The sequence below is a fragment of the Pipistrellus hanaki genome (genome assembly GCF_964339955.1).
Source record: "Pipistrellus hanaki genome assembly, chromosome: 15".
Taxonomy (NCBI): Eukaryota; Metazoa; Chordata; class Mammalia; order Chiroptera; family Vespertilionidae; genus Pipistrellus; species Pipistrellus hanaki.
In genome coordinates this window covers 26,891,175-26,903,426 of record NC_140517.1, presented here as the reverse complement: position 1 = coordinate 26,903,426, position 12,252 = coordinate 26,891,175, and the positions used below count along the sequence as shown (strand labels likewise).

General features: G+C 58.1%; 1 protein-coding gene across 4 annotated transcripts in view; it reads right to left on the bottom strand.

Annotated features, from left to right (window-relative positions):
• Positions 1-12,252, bottom strand: part of ZFPM1 (zinc finger protein, FOG family member 1) — a 71,330-nt gene extending 59,078 nt beyond the window's left edge. Inside the window, exon 1 of one of the 4 annotated variants that reach the window (XM_084905374.1) lies at positions 11,806-12,252. In XM_084905374.1, the coding sequence (XP_084761500.1) occupies positions 11,806-11,845 (40 nt within the window). In that variant the 5' untranslated portion in view covers positions 11,846-12,252. The remainder of the gene's footprint in view (positions 1-11,805) is intronic. The other 3 variants (XM_084905373.1, XM_084905376.1, XM_084905375.1) reach the window with 3 other exon arrangements.

The window sequence follows — 12,252 nt, the reverse complement described above, 5'->3', positions numbered from 1 at the left end:
GGCCAGAATTAAGATTATGCCCATTGTTTTGGTGAGGAAACCAGGGTCCAGAAACATTAAGTCACTTGCCCAGACCACCTGCCCAAGGGGCAGGAATCAAATTCCAGGTACCCTACTCTATACATGCCCCCTCACCCATTTTACTAAAATATATGCACCCATTTTACAAAAAAGTAGCTAACTTCCGTTAGAACACTGAAATTAATCAAACTCCCAAAGACAGAAAGAAACCAATTTTATCATGAAAGGAGCCAATTTTCTGGGGGCAGATGTAGAGGCACCTATCACCTATTGCTTTTGGACATGACTGTGGGGTTCAGAGCAGTAGCTCATCTTGATCAGGCCTCTAAGCCAGTGTCTTTATTGCTCCCTCCCAAGCTGTGTGACCTTGGGCGAATTGTTCAACCTCTCTGAGTCTGAACCCTCCAAGGAGAAATGAGGTCAGAGATGCCCTTCTCAGGGCTGCTCGGAGTACTCGTCAGGATAACGCAGGTCAAGTCCAGGCCTGGCATTCAGCCTAGTAAAGGGAGGCATTATCTAACAATGGCCACTATTAGGATTATTATAATTGGGGAGTCCCAGAGCCATCCATAAATGCTGCTGACTGTCCACTCAGGCTTCCTGCCTCTGGGCTCATAGATAACTCATTTTTGAAAGAGTTGCAGAAAGGGGGGAAATGGCCAGTTGCTCCATGCCTGCTGGGAGCCTCTGCGGTCCCTCTGGAAGGCGCTCTGCAGCGAGAGAGGTGGTCTCTGCCTGGCCACGGGCCCAGCTGGCATGTCAAGGCTGCCAGGGCCTGGTTTCCCCTCCCAAACAGCTGGGTGTCTCTTTGCAGGCACCGCCCTCACCACAGCTGGCTCACCTGTCCCTCAGCGGGAGGATTAGCCACACGCCAGCCCTAATCGTTGCTAATCGCACCATCAGCGCAGGATCTCGGATCAGCTGAAGGATGCGGCTTTATCCAGACAGACTCAGAGATGGCACCTCAGTCCCATTTGGGTGCTGCTGTCACTCGTGGCAGCCGGGCAGGCCTCGAAAGGCAGGATGGCTGGGGATGAGGCAGGGAGACAAGTGGGGCGTTGCTTGGTCCCTCAACATTTATTGGGCACCTACTGTGTAACCACGCCCTGTTCTAGGTGTCCAGGAGACAGAGACCTGAACAAACAAAATTCCTGCCTTTGGGGGGGGGGGGGAGGTGCATCCTCTCCACAGCCTGTGCGCATTTGACAGATGAGGAAACTGAGGCACAGAGCTGTTCCCTAAGAGTTAAGAGTCCAGGCAGGCAGGTCAACTTCTGGCTCAGGCCTGGCATAGTTCAGGAGGACTTGGGACCATCCAGCCCCGCTGGGAATTTTGCTTATTCCGGTCTGTGTCTCCTGGACACGGAGAACTGTGTCTCCTGGATACAGTAGGTGCTCAATAATTCCTCCACAGAGGGCTTGACCCTCAGGCCTGGGCATAATTCCCTCCAACGTGATTCTTCCTTCTGAGGGAGGCCTGCTCTGCCTTCCCAGCTGGCCCCTGTTTGCTAACTTCGTACCAAAACCTGGGAGGCGCATGCTGGACACTCCGAGGTGCACGGCCTGCCCGGGGGCCAGGAAAGGCTGGAAAGACAGCCAAGGGCTCCCCTCCAGGGCCCCCGCCCTCCCCCCCCCTCCTCCCTACCTTCTTTTTCAAAAACATAATTTATCTGTGTATTATCAAGAAATCCAGACACTTTAATCAGTGAGCTATGAAGTCAGAATTTCCATTCTTATCTGCGGGAGGAGTGGAAATGGAGGAGATAGGCGCAGGAGCGGATCGCTGGTGGGGAATGTTAATGGGTGGAGAGGCTGGGCTATTGGCCACGGAGAGGCTGTATCTCCCCCATTATCAAGGCGGTATCTCGCCAACCATCTCAGCGCAGTAATGGGGCCAGTTCAACTTTCCGAGTTATCACAGGAGCTGAAACCTGCGCCTGCCAGAGGCCCGGACCAGGAGACAGTTCGGGGCAGACTGGGCTCCGGCTGGCAAGGCCGGGGGGGGGAGAGAGGGACCACTGACCTTGCTGTGGCCCCCGAGGGCCTGGGTGCCAGCCGACCCTCAAGGCCACCAGATGAGTCTAGGGCTTCTCCCTCTGCTCTCCTGGGAAATGTTTGGTTTTGGTGGCACCAGGTATGGGTATATCAAATGGGAGGGGACACTGAGACCGGAGGCCACCTCAAGGTCCCAGTGGGCTGGGTTGTCCCAGGCCTTCCTGAGCTGTGCCAGGCCCATGAAGTGGAAAGATGGATGGTGGTATGGGGGCACAACAAGTGGGGTTGTGCTGTGAACAGTCTGTCCTCCTACCTTGAGACTCGCAGGGTCCCCTGTCCCTGGCCTGAGACCCTTTTCTAGGCCCAAGCCATGGCAGCAAAAAATATCAATAGGATGGGGACACCCCAGTGGGCTCTGCCCAAAAAGGGGAAGGGATTCACCAAAGGTGAATACAACCAGTGAGGAATAACATGGTGACCAGAACTGGATGCTGCCTGGAACCACAGGAAGGCCTTAGTTTCTGAGCTTAAATTTGGACTTCTGAACTTGAACTTGGACATGGCCAGGCCCAGCAGGGAGCCCAGAACTCTACCCTTCCCCCAAGAACTTGGTGCAGTGTTAGGTCTGACCTTCAAACTCTCTAAACCTCAGTTTCCCTTTTGTGCACTGGGCTAGTCAACGAGCCTCCCTTGAAGGTAAGTGGTGGAAGGCTGTGAGCTCACAGCTAAAGTCCTCGGCACAGAGTAAAGGCTTGGCTAATGCTTGCTGTAATGATAAATGACCAACAAGCCTGGAGTGATCGAGAATGAACTTGGGGTTCTAGATAAGCTGAGGGCGGGTAGAGGAGGCCACGAGAGGCCCTATGGCTGTGCATAGCTCTGCCTTGGATTTCTCTCCTTTCTTGAGGGGCTAAATGCCTATTGCCAGAGCACCCCAAAGACCAGCTGAGAGGGCAGCCCCAGGCCCCTCAATTCCTTCCTGGGAGATGAGAATCCAGCAATGTCCAGGATGGACTCACCAGGGCCTGCAAGGTCCTGTTTCACTGGGGGCCTCTGGAAGCCCTTCCTTCAAACCCCATTGCAGGAAGCAGCCAAGACCACCTGGTCTTGGGCCCCTCCCCCTCCCACTCCCTGGGCCTGATTCACAGGGTGGGGGCTTGATGGAGAAAAGGGAAATTGAGGCTGAAGATTGTGCCGGGCAGATTGGGAAAGCCAGAGGGCTTGAAGGCATCAAAGGGAACCGAAAGGAAGCAGCCCGAGGGAGCCTGGAGAGGGGAGAGGTACCCGTCTGTCCTCTTCATTTTAATTTTGTAAAACAATAAAAATGGCACACCAGTTCTGGCCCAGGCTGTACCTCCTAGGCCAAGTCTCATCTGTTTCGCTGAGATGCCCAAGAGGTCTGTTTCATTTTGTAGGGGGAAGCTAAGGCTCAATGACTTGCATGAGGCCCAGGTACTTTAGAGCTCAGCCCAGTGTCCCCATCTCGCAGAAGTGGAGAGAGGCTCAGGAAGGCAAAGTAATTTCTTCACACCCACAGTCCAAGAGCCTCAGCCCCAGGATTCTACCTGTCTGTGGCAGTAATACCCATGTTCAGAGATCCCCCTGTGGTCTACCCTCCTGGCCAGGAAGCAACACACCTGCCAGTTCTTGGGGACTGGAATGAGGCGCCCAGGGGAGCTGGGGCAGGGCTCACACAGACGACTCCATCCATCCCATCTCCATAGCACTTATGTGCTGTGTCACTCTGGTGTAGCCACCCACACTCTCTGATCCTCCATTTCTTTGTGTGCAAAATAGGTTGGGGACCCCAATCTGAGTGTGCTTCCAGAGAACCACAGAGAGGATGTCTGCAAAGTGCTCAGCAGGTAGGAGATTTCAGACACTGGCTGGCTGACTGGGTCTTTGTCCCATTCCAGCTACTGGACTGAAGGAAGCAGGAGCAGCTGGGCTGGGCTCTGACTAGGCCTGGGCTCATGGAAAGTGCACCCCATCGCCCCATCACCTTTTTACAGGTGGGGAAAACAAAATTCTGAGAGTCCACAGCCTCTCAGTCAAGGGAGGACAGAATGGAGGGACAGGAGGCCAAGGGGAGGGCCTTCTTATCTGCTTTACCAGGCTCTGGCCCAAGGTCAGCTACCACATTCCTGTCCCAGCGGGGCCTCTGCCTTCTCCCAAACATGGGGCTGTGAGGAAGGGGAAGGAGGGGTGGGGGAGCTGGAGAGGCCTCAGGAGGATACAGAACACTGGGGCAGATGGCCTGGAGGGCTGAGCAGGCACTGCCCAGATAAACCTCTGCCCACCTCTATGGCACAGACCCAGACATGTTACAGTCTCCCAGGGCCTCAGTTTTCTCACCTGTAAAATGGGCCAACCAATGACGATGAACATAACAGCAGGTAAGACCCCTGGGCAGGAAAGAACTGAGAGGGCTTGAGTGTGGGGCTGACACAGCCCAGGGCGTGGTACAGTCAGGGTAACCCTGCCCACAAATCCCTCCATTTTCAAAAATGAACTTCCAAAGGAGAGGAAGGCAGAAGTTAGGGCTCTGTGTTGAGTGATGGGCTCTTGGGGTATCTGGCAAAATATCAGTAATTTAGCCGACAGCTCTTAGGACCCCAGTATCCACCCAGGACATATACCCAGGACAGCACTTCACAGTTTGCACCTGGGATTTCATGAACCCCTCATGAAGGCCCCAGGAGGAATCTGCTCTTATTAAGCTCTTCCTTCAAAAGTAGAAACTGAAGCATGAGAGAAGCCACTTGCCCCAGGATCACAATGAGGCCAGGACTCAAGGCTGAGCAGTGGACCCCACTACAGTGGTCTCCCGCTCTGGAGGTGAGGGCTGGTCTGCAGCCCACAGCCCTTAGAGTGTGGCCCGGGCCTGGAACTCAGAGCCCTGGCTCCGATGTGGAAGATGGGGGTGAGGATGGAATCCAGAGGCCCCTAAAAAAAGTCTCTTACTTAGCCCACCTGGTGGTCCCATGAAGCAACATGTTACTCAGCAACACAAAGCTTAGGTCCCTAACCCATCTGGGCCTCAGGTGTGCTCTACCCGTTGCTGCTGTGTCCCGGCCATTTTGAGCTCTCAGCATAGCCCCTGGAGCAGGCTCGGTGTTATAGACATTCTGCACATGAGAGAACTAGGGCTAAGGATGAAGGAGACACTCAACATGCTCAGCTGAGAAGCTGTGTGTGGAGATGAAAGGCTGGGACCCAGACCTCTTTCAGAACTTGACCATCTCCCCTTTTTCTTCCTTGCCCCAGGCCAGGACTCAAGTCTTGAACTGGGATGTGCCCACTGAACCAATGGGCACACTGAAGCAGAGAGGGAGCACCACACCGATGCTGCCTGGTACCCTGACAGCAACCACTAAGGCTGCCTTGCTGCAGAGACACCCCCCCCCCTCCTGGACCCGCTCTCCCAGGCCCACTGCTTTTCTCCTGGCCCAGGCAGCTGCTGGCTGGGAACACTTGGTAAGCCCACCTCCCTCTTTAGGCCTTTAGCTCCCACTTCATCTGTGAAATGGGCACAGGGACACAGGAGACTCTCACTTGGCTGCCTGGCCCTGTGGCCTCTCAACTCTGGGTTGGCTTGGCCTAGACCTATCCAGAGTTCAGGTAGGGAGGTGAGGAGGTGGTAGAGGAATATCACTGACCACTCACCAGTACAGCCCCTCCTCTTCCCTTCTCTTCTAACAAAGGAAAGACTCCAGCCCAGAGAGGGCAAGCAATGTGCCAAGATTGCACAGCTTGGGTACTCACTTGGCAAGTCGTGGGGGAATGAGCCAGCTAGGAAGAGGGTGGCTGGTCACTAGGGGCCTGGCAGAGCGAGCTCTGAGTGCCACAGGGCCAGAGAGACGGCGGGAGATCTTCCCAGGCAGGGCCCTGTAGGTGTTTTACTCTCTGGGAGTTTGGGAAAAGGGATTTCTCCATCTCACATAAGCTGGAATCTACAGATCTGACCTGAATGACCAGACATACTGTGGAGGAGGAGGAGGATGGTTCATAGCAGTTGTTTCTGAAAATGTAAATATATTTCTCTCTGATCCTCACAGTGGTGCTCGGGGGCCAGCAATGCCATCACCTGGTTTTGTAAATGGGGAAAACAGGGCTCGCATGGGGTAGGCATTGCCCTTAGTCCCATGGACACTAAGTGGCACAGCCGGGATCCCAGCCATGTCCATTTCATGCCATGTATTCATTAGACCATTTATCCAACAGAGTTCTGGAAGGCCCTCATTGTGGGGACAGAACAGACTCAGTCCCCGCTCCCAGGCAGTGGGTGATCAAGCAGACTAATGAGGTCTCTGTGGGAAGAGTGGGGTGTGGAGATGAGAAATGATCTGCCTGTGAGGGGCTCTGAGTGGAGACCCGAGCAGCTGTGCAAAGGCACTGAGGCTAGAAGGGACGAGAGAGAGAGAGAGAGAGAGAGAGAGAGAGAGAGAGAGAGAGAGAGAGAGAGAGAGAGAGATATCCTTGGAGCTTCTGGTTGTGAACAGCCCTGGTGAGGGCTCAGCCCTGACGGGAACTGCTGCAAGTGCAGGCTCTCCTCTTCTCCTAGGGCCACACGCAGCGCAGCTTGAAGGAAGCTGATCTCTCACCAGTGGGACCACCTGCCCCGTCCTGCCACAGCCAAGCACACCGAGGCCCACAGAGGGCCAGGAGATATGGAGGATGACTCCCTCTGCAGGCAGAATACCTTTCCCCAGGCCACTCCTGCCTGAATGGGGGACAGCAGACTAGGTCCAGAAAATACACATGTGGCTGTGGCCTCAGTTTCCCCCTCTGTGAAATGGGGACAGTAGACAAGGACAGGTCCAGGAAGATCCAGCGGTATGGTGGCTGAGTGGACAGGAGCCCAGCCAGGTGCCCGAGTGTGGCTCGGCCATCCTATGTGAGGGCCCAGGCCTGGGTCTATGAGGTAGGTGATACCAATCGGCGAGGCAACAGCTGCCTCCAGGAGGAGGCCTGTCGATGGCAGATAGGCTGGCCGGGAGTATTATTCACGAGCCCGTCAAGCCCCAGGAACGTCTGGTTGGCATAGAAACAGGAGATAAGGGGTACAATTAATGGCATCGCATTCCCTCCTCCTTTCTTCCCCAACTGACCCATTTAAATTGCTGGCGGTGATGGTGCCATGCTGGGCTCCCGGTGACCTCCGGGGAGGGGCTGGCTGGGCAGCCGGGAATAGGCCAGGCTCAGGCCCCCGGGTAGGGCTGGGTAAAGTCTCCCCGGAGACCACTCCTGCACAGGAATGGCTCAGGAAGGAGGCCATGGGAGATGCAGCAAGGGCAGGGCTGGGAAAGACCCCAGGTGTCACTGCTCCCAGAGGCCCATTCTACAGGTGTGGAGATTGAGGCCTGAGAAGCCCAGAGTCAGGTAGAGAAGAGAGAACTACAAGAAAGCATCGTGATGTTCAGACATACTGGTTCAGAGTGAGGGGCCAAGCTGCCTGTATTTCAATTCTCGCTCTGCCACTTTCTTGGGTGAGAAACTTGTCCTCTTTGTGATTCAGTTTCTTTAGATATAAATGGCAATACGAACAGGACCTGCTTTAAGTTTATATGTAGTGTGGCACAGAGTAAACTCTGGATTAGCTATTATTTATATTATATTATTATTATTTATCAAATGAGCTGACTATGTTTCCTGAGGCCCAAGAATAAAGGAAAACCAGGAACAGTCCAGAGCCGGGTGAAGTCCCACCATCAGGAGTGAGAGGCTGAGTTCTCAGGTGCACGAGAGCTCTGTTCAAGTCCAGGTTCAGGGGCAGGCACTGTGAGCAAATGCTTCCGGGTCTCTAAATCCTCTGTCCCCTTTACTCACTATAGCTCAATCCCCATGCTTGGGAGGGGACCAAAGCCAGCCGAAGGCAGAACTTAGTGCCTGTCAACCTCTGGACAGCAGGCACAGTCACACCTGTTTTTCAGAGGCTGTGGAAGGTCAGGTAACTTGCCAACGGTGGCTCAAGTCAGGGGCAGCGAGGTTGCCACCGGTCCCTCTTTTCCAGCTTCTCTGCCACCACAGCAGCATTTCAAGGTGGCCCCTGGGAGCCAGGCAGACTCCAGGTGCCTCCCACACATGGAAAGAAAGTGTGCATGGCTCTGTGCAGATAACTGCGCTTACATTCATAAAAGCTCACACAGAGACCACCTCGCTTCCTTCTGGGGCCTAGCCCAGGCTCTCCTGGAACTGGCCCTCGCCAGAAGGCATAGCCAGTCCATCCGGTGGGCGCCAGGCTGCTTCGGAGAGCAGGCGGGTGACTTTGAAGCTCGGAGTAAATGAGTCATCCTGTGGCCACCAATAATTTGTTTAATCAAACTCCGAGAATGTGTGAAAAACACCATCCTCTGTGACGGAGTTGGAGTCGCTGTTGGGGCTGGGACTGGTGGGGGCTGTCCGGCCAGGCAAAGCCCAGCCTCTTCTGGAAGTGTCTTCCTTGGCTGACCTCGGCTTCCGCCTTGTATCTGGATCCATGGTCCCCAAGGGCTTCCCACTATGAAGGGACTGTGTGGCCCCTGGACAGCCCATCTGACCTGGGGGTTCACTCCTATCTGCATTTTTTCAGAAAGGGAAATCGAGGCCCAGCGCTCCTCTCCCCCCCCCCCCCCCCCCCCCGCCACCTCATTCTTGCCTCCTCACACAGGCCATTTCTTCCCTAGAATCTCGTGACTCTCGGCCCTTTATTCCCCTCAACAGTCAGGAATCGTCACCCCATTTTTCAGAGTTGGAAAGTGAGGACTGTCCCCTGTCCCTGGCAACCCATGGCAAGCCTCTTCCTAACCCCCATTCCAGAAAGTGTCCCTGACTACCCATCTGTTCTCTACTCTACCCCTTACCTTGTCTTGACTTCCCACACTGCTCCCAGTCTCACCCACTCCCATCTCCCCAGTGTGGTGTGACCCAGTGCTTACATACAGCAAGTGCTCAATAAAGACATTCTGAGTGAATCAAGACAGATGTACACATGTACACAAACCTTCTCTCCTAATTTGGGGGGCACGCTAAAAAAGAAACCAGCATACTGGGTCCCCTGGGCAAAACTCAGCCTGGGCAATAGAAACCACGGTGTATGTGTGTGTGTGTGTGTGTGTGTGTGTGTGTGTGTGTGTGTGTTTTCAAGTAAACTCCAAGCAGGTTACACCTCACACTTGCCAGGAACCACACCAACCCTAACATGATTCAAGAGGAAAAACACCCTATCTCCTGCTGGAGGTGCCAACCCCACCTCTGGCTGTCTCACACCATCTAATAGAAATCAGGGGCGGGTATCCTCCCCGCTCCCGGCCAGCACAGTCACTTTCCTTTCATTTTGACGGACTGTACCACCCGCAGGGGGAGAATAACTTCTTGGCAATTAAGTGTGTTTGGGATGAAAACTCGCCCAGACAGACCAGCCCTGGCGAGGACACAGGCCCACGGCTTCTACCCCTGCCCACGTCCGAGGCCCCCGCTCGCCCAGGCGAGACACCCCCTCCTCTCTGTTGTTGCCTTGAACCGGCGGGGCCTGGTGACCATAGATAAGGACTCTTATCGTTCTTGGCGATCACCATCCGGCCGACCGGCCCCGGCGTTTATCTGAGCTCACATCGACCCGGGCGGGAGGAAAGCTCAGAGGGGTGGGGGGACCAGGGGTCCCGGGCCTCGTTCTGCCCAGCGCTCCCCGCCGGCTCAGCCGAGCCTATCGTGTCAGCCATCTGGCCGGCCAAGGCCGCGCTCCCTCCCGCCTCGCCCTCCCCCGCTCCCACGTTTGAAGTTAATAAATGGAAGCGCCTATCGCCGCCGCCATCGGTTACTCGCCTTATCAGCGCGGCACATCTATCTCTGCGCGGAACAAAAGGCACACAGAGGCGCGGGCAGCTGCGCCCCGGCTTTGGGGAGGGAGCGGGGGATGGCGGCCCCACGAGCTCAGCCTGCCCGCGGCCTGGCTGCAGGTGAGGCCGGTGCGGCGGGCGCACAGCTGCGAGGGCTGCACGCACAGCCGCGGGCCGAGGGCAGGCGGGCGGGCGCCGCCGCTTGGTGACAATCAGCGCTCGCATCTTAACGCGCGGAGATCTGCCACGGGGAGGAGGCGGCTCCCGGGGCCGCGGGCTGCGGGGAAGAGTGCCCGGCCCCGCCTCCCAGGCCCGGCCCCCACCTCTGCCTGGGTCTACGGAGCATCGAGGGCGGGCAGCGGGGGCTCACGCGTGTGCGAGCCGCAGTCCCCGTCCCTAAAGCGCGCTGCTCGACCGACCCAGCTGGCCAGGGCGCTCGCCCCGCTCTGGGCCTTATCGGCACTGGCGATCGGCTCCCAACCTGCGATCTCCCTGCCCGCGCTATCTGCATTTCTCATCGCGCTGAAACACATACACATACGCACACACGAGAACAGACCGATCGGTAGCGCGCGAGGGAGGAGGGGAGGAAGAAACCAGAGAACGCAGCACGCAGATCGGGACCTGTGGGTGGTTTTAATACTTGAGTTGACTTGAGAGAAGGCGACTTTCTGAAAATAGGTCCCGCTTGCACATGGAGGGAGTCGGGTTACGGGAATCCGGATTCCTCCTGGCGTCCCCCTCCACCCCGAACCTCGGGAGTAGTAGACACTCCCCCAGGAGTTCGCGCAGTCGGCTCTGGTAGCAGTGGTCAGGCGGACAGAAGTGGCAGTGCCCACTGCCTGGGGCTGGGCAGCGGGCTGGCCCCGACTCCCTACCCGTCTGTCTGTCTGGCCTGGGAGATGCGACCCCCGGAGGAAGTCCCGCGCCTCCGCCCTGGATGCCGAAGCTCCAAGTTATTACTGGCGCGGGGCGGGGAGCCGCGCTTCCTGTGCACTGGCTCCGTGGCTCTTCCCGCAGCCGCGTGGCCCCCGGGAGTGCGGGGCCCTCTCACCGCCGGGGCATCAGCCGTGTGAACTCAGTGGCCACCCAGACCCCCGGGGAGAGGCCCTCAGGGCGGAGGGGAGAGAAACTTGGACGCGCGCGGGGGCGACCCTGGCGGGGGTGGGGAGGGGGGAAAGAGTCTCTTTTTTTGACTTGGAGGGGTGGTGGGTGTTCCCGCAGGCATCTGAGCGCGCCTTCTGCGGCCGGTGTGGCCTTGACCCGGTCGGACCTCCAAGAGGCTATCTCCAGGCATGGAAGGCTGGAGTTGGATACCAGGGCTACAGGACACAGGGGTCTGAGTAGCTGCACGCCCCTGTCCCCACAACCCCGCAAGCCACGTGGCTCTTTGGCCGGCGGGAGTGGCAGTGGGTGGCAGCGCGCCCCCGCCACTGGACCATGCATTTCCACGCGGCCTCGGGTGTCCCCTCTTCCTCCCAGGTCTCTCTTTCTCCCTCTAGATACAAAGCCTGGGAGAGTCAACTGCGAGAGATAAGATCACAATTTCAGCCCGTCCCGACAGAGCGATCTTATCAGGATGGGACTTGCAGAATGGAATATTTTAAACTTTATCTGAGCCCAGATCGGGGCCGCCTTATCGCCGCACCATCTCGGGGGTGTGGGGGAGGGGTCCGCCACGAGGTGGGCGCGCCCCCTGCCACTCGGATCCTGACTGTTTGGGCGGACACCCCTCCCGTCCGGCCAGACCCCCGGTGCCGAGCCGAGACGCGGGGGCCCAGCCCGCCGCGGAGATTAGATTGCGGCGCGCTTGGCACAGAGCGCGGGGGGCGCGGCGCGGGATGAAGGTCGCCGGCGGAGCGGACAGAGCAGGGCGGGTGGGGGACGGGCGGGGGACGGGTGGGGGGCGGCGGGGGTCGGGGGCGGCGGGGGTCGGGGACGGCGGGCGGGCGAGCGGGCAAAGTTTGACTCACGCTTAATCTGCCGGGGATTGCTCTGTTTCCTTCTGGACATGTCTCCGGCGCCGCGTGCCCTCCCGGCGGCCGCCTCTAGCCCCTGGCGGGCGGCGGCGGGCGGCGGGGGCGCAGCGGAGCCACGGGACGGCTCATGCCCTCGGCCCCCGCGCTCCGCAGCCGCCCGGGCCCGCGCCCCCAACCCGCCGCGGCCGGCTCGGAGCCGCTGCGGAAGCCTGAGGCTCGGCCCCGGCACTGCAAGCGCGCGGACCGCCGGGGCGGCGGGCGGCGGGCTGCTGCCGGTCCTCGGCTCCCGCGCAGACGCCGCCGCCGCCGCCGCCGCCGCCGCTCAGCTTTTCTCAATGGAACCTGCGGGCAGCACACAGCGAACCGGGAGGCCAGGACCCGGGCGCTCCGGGAGGGCGGGCCGGGAGGGGCGGGCCCTGCTGGTCACTGGCGCCGCGCCTC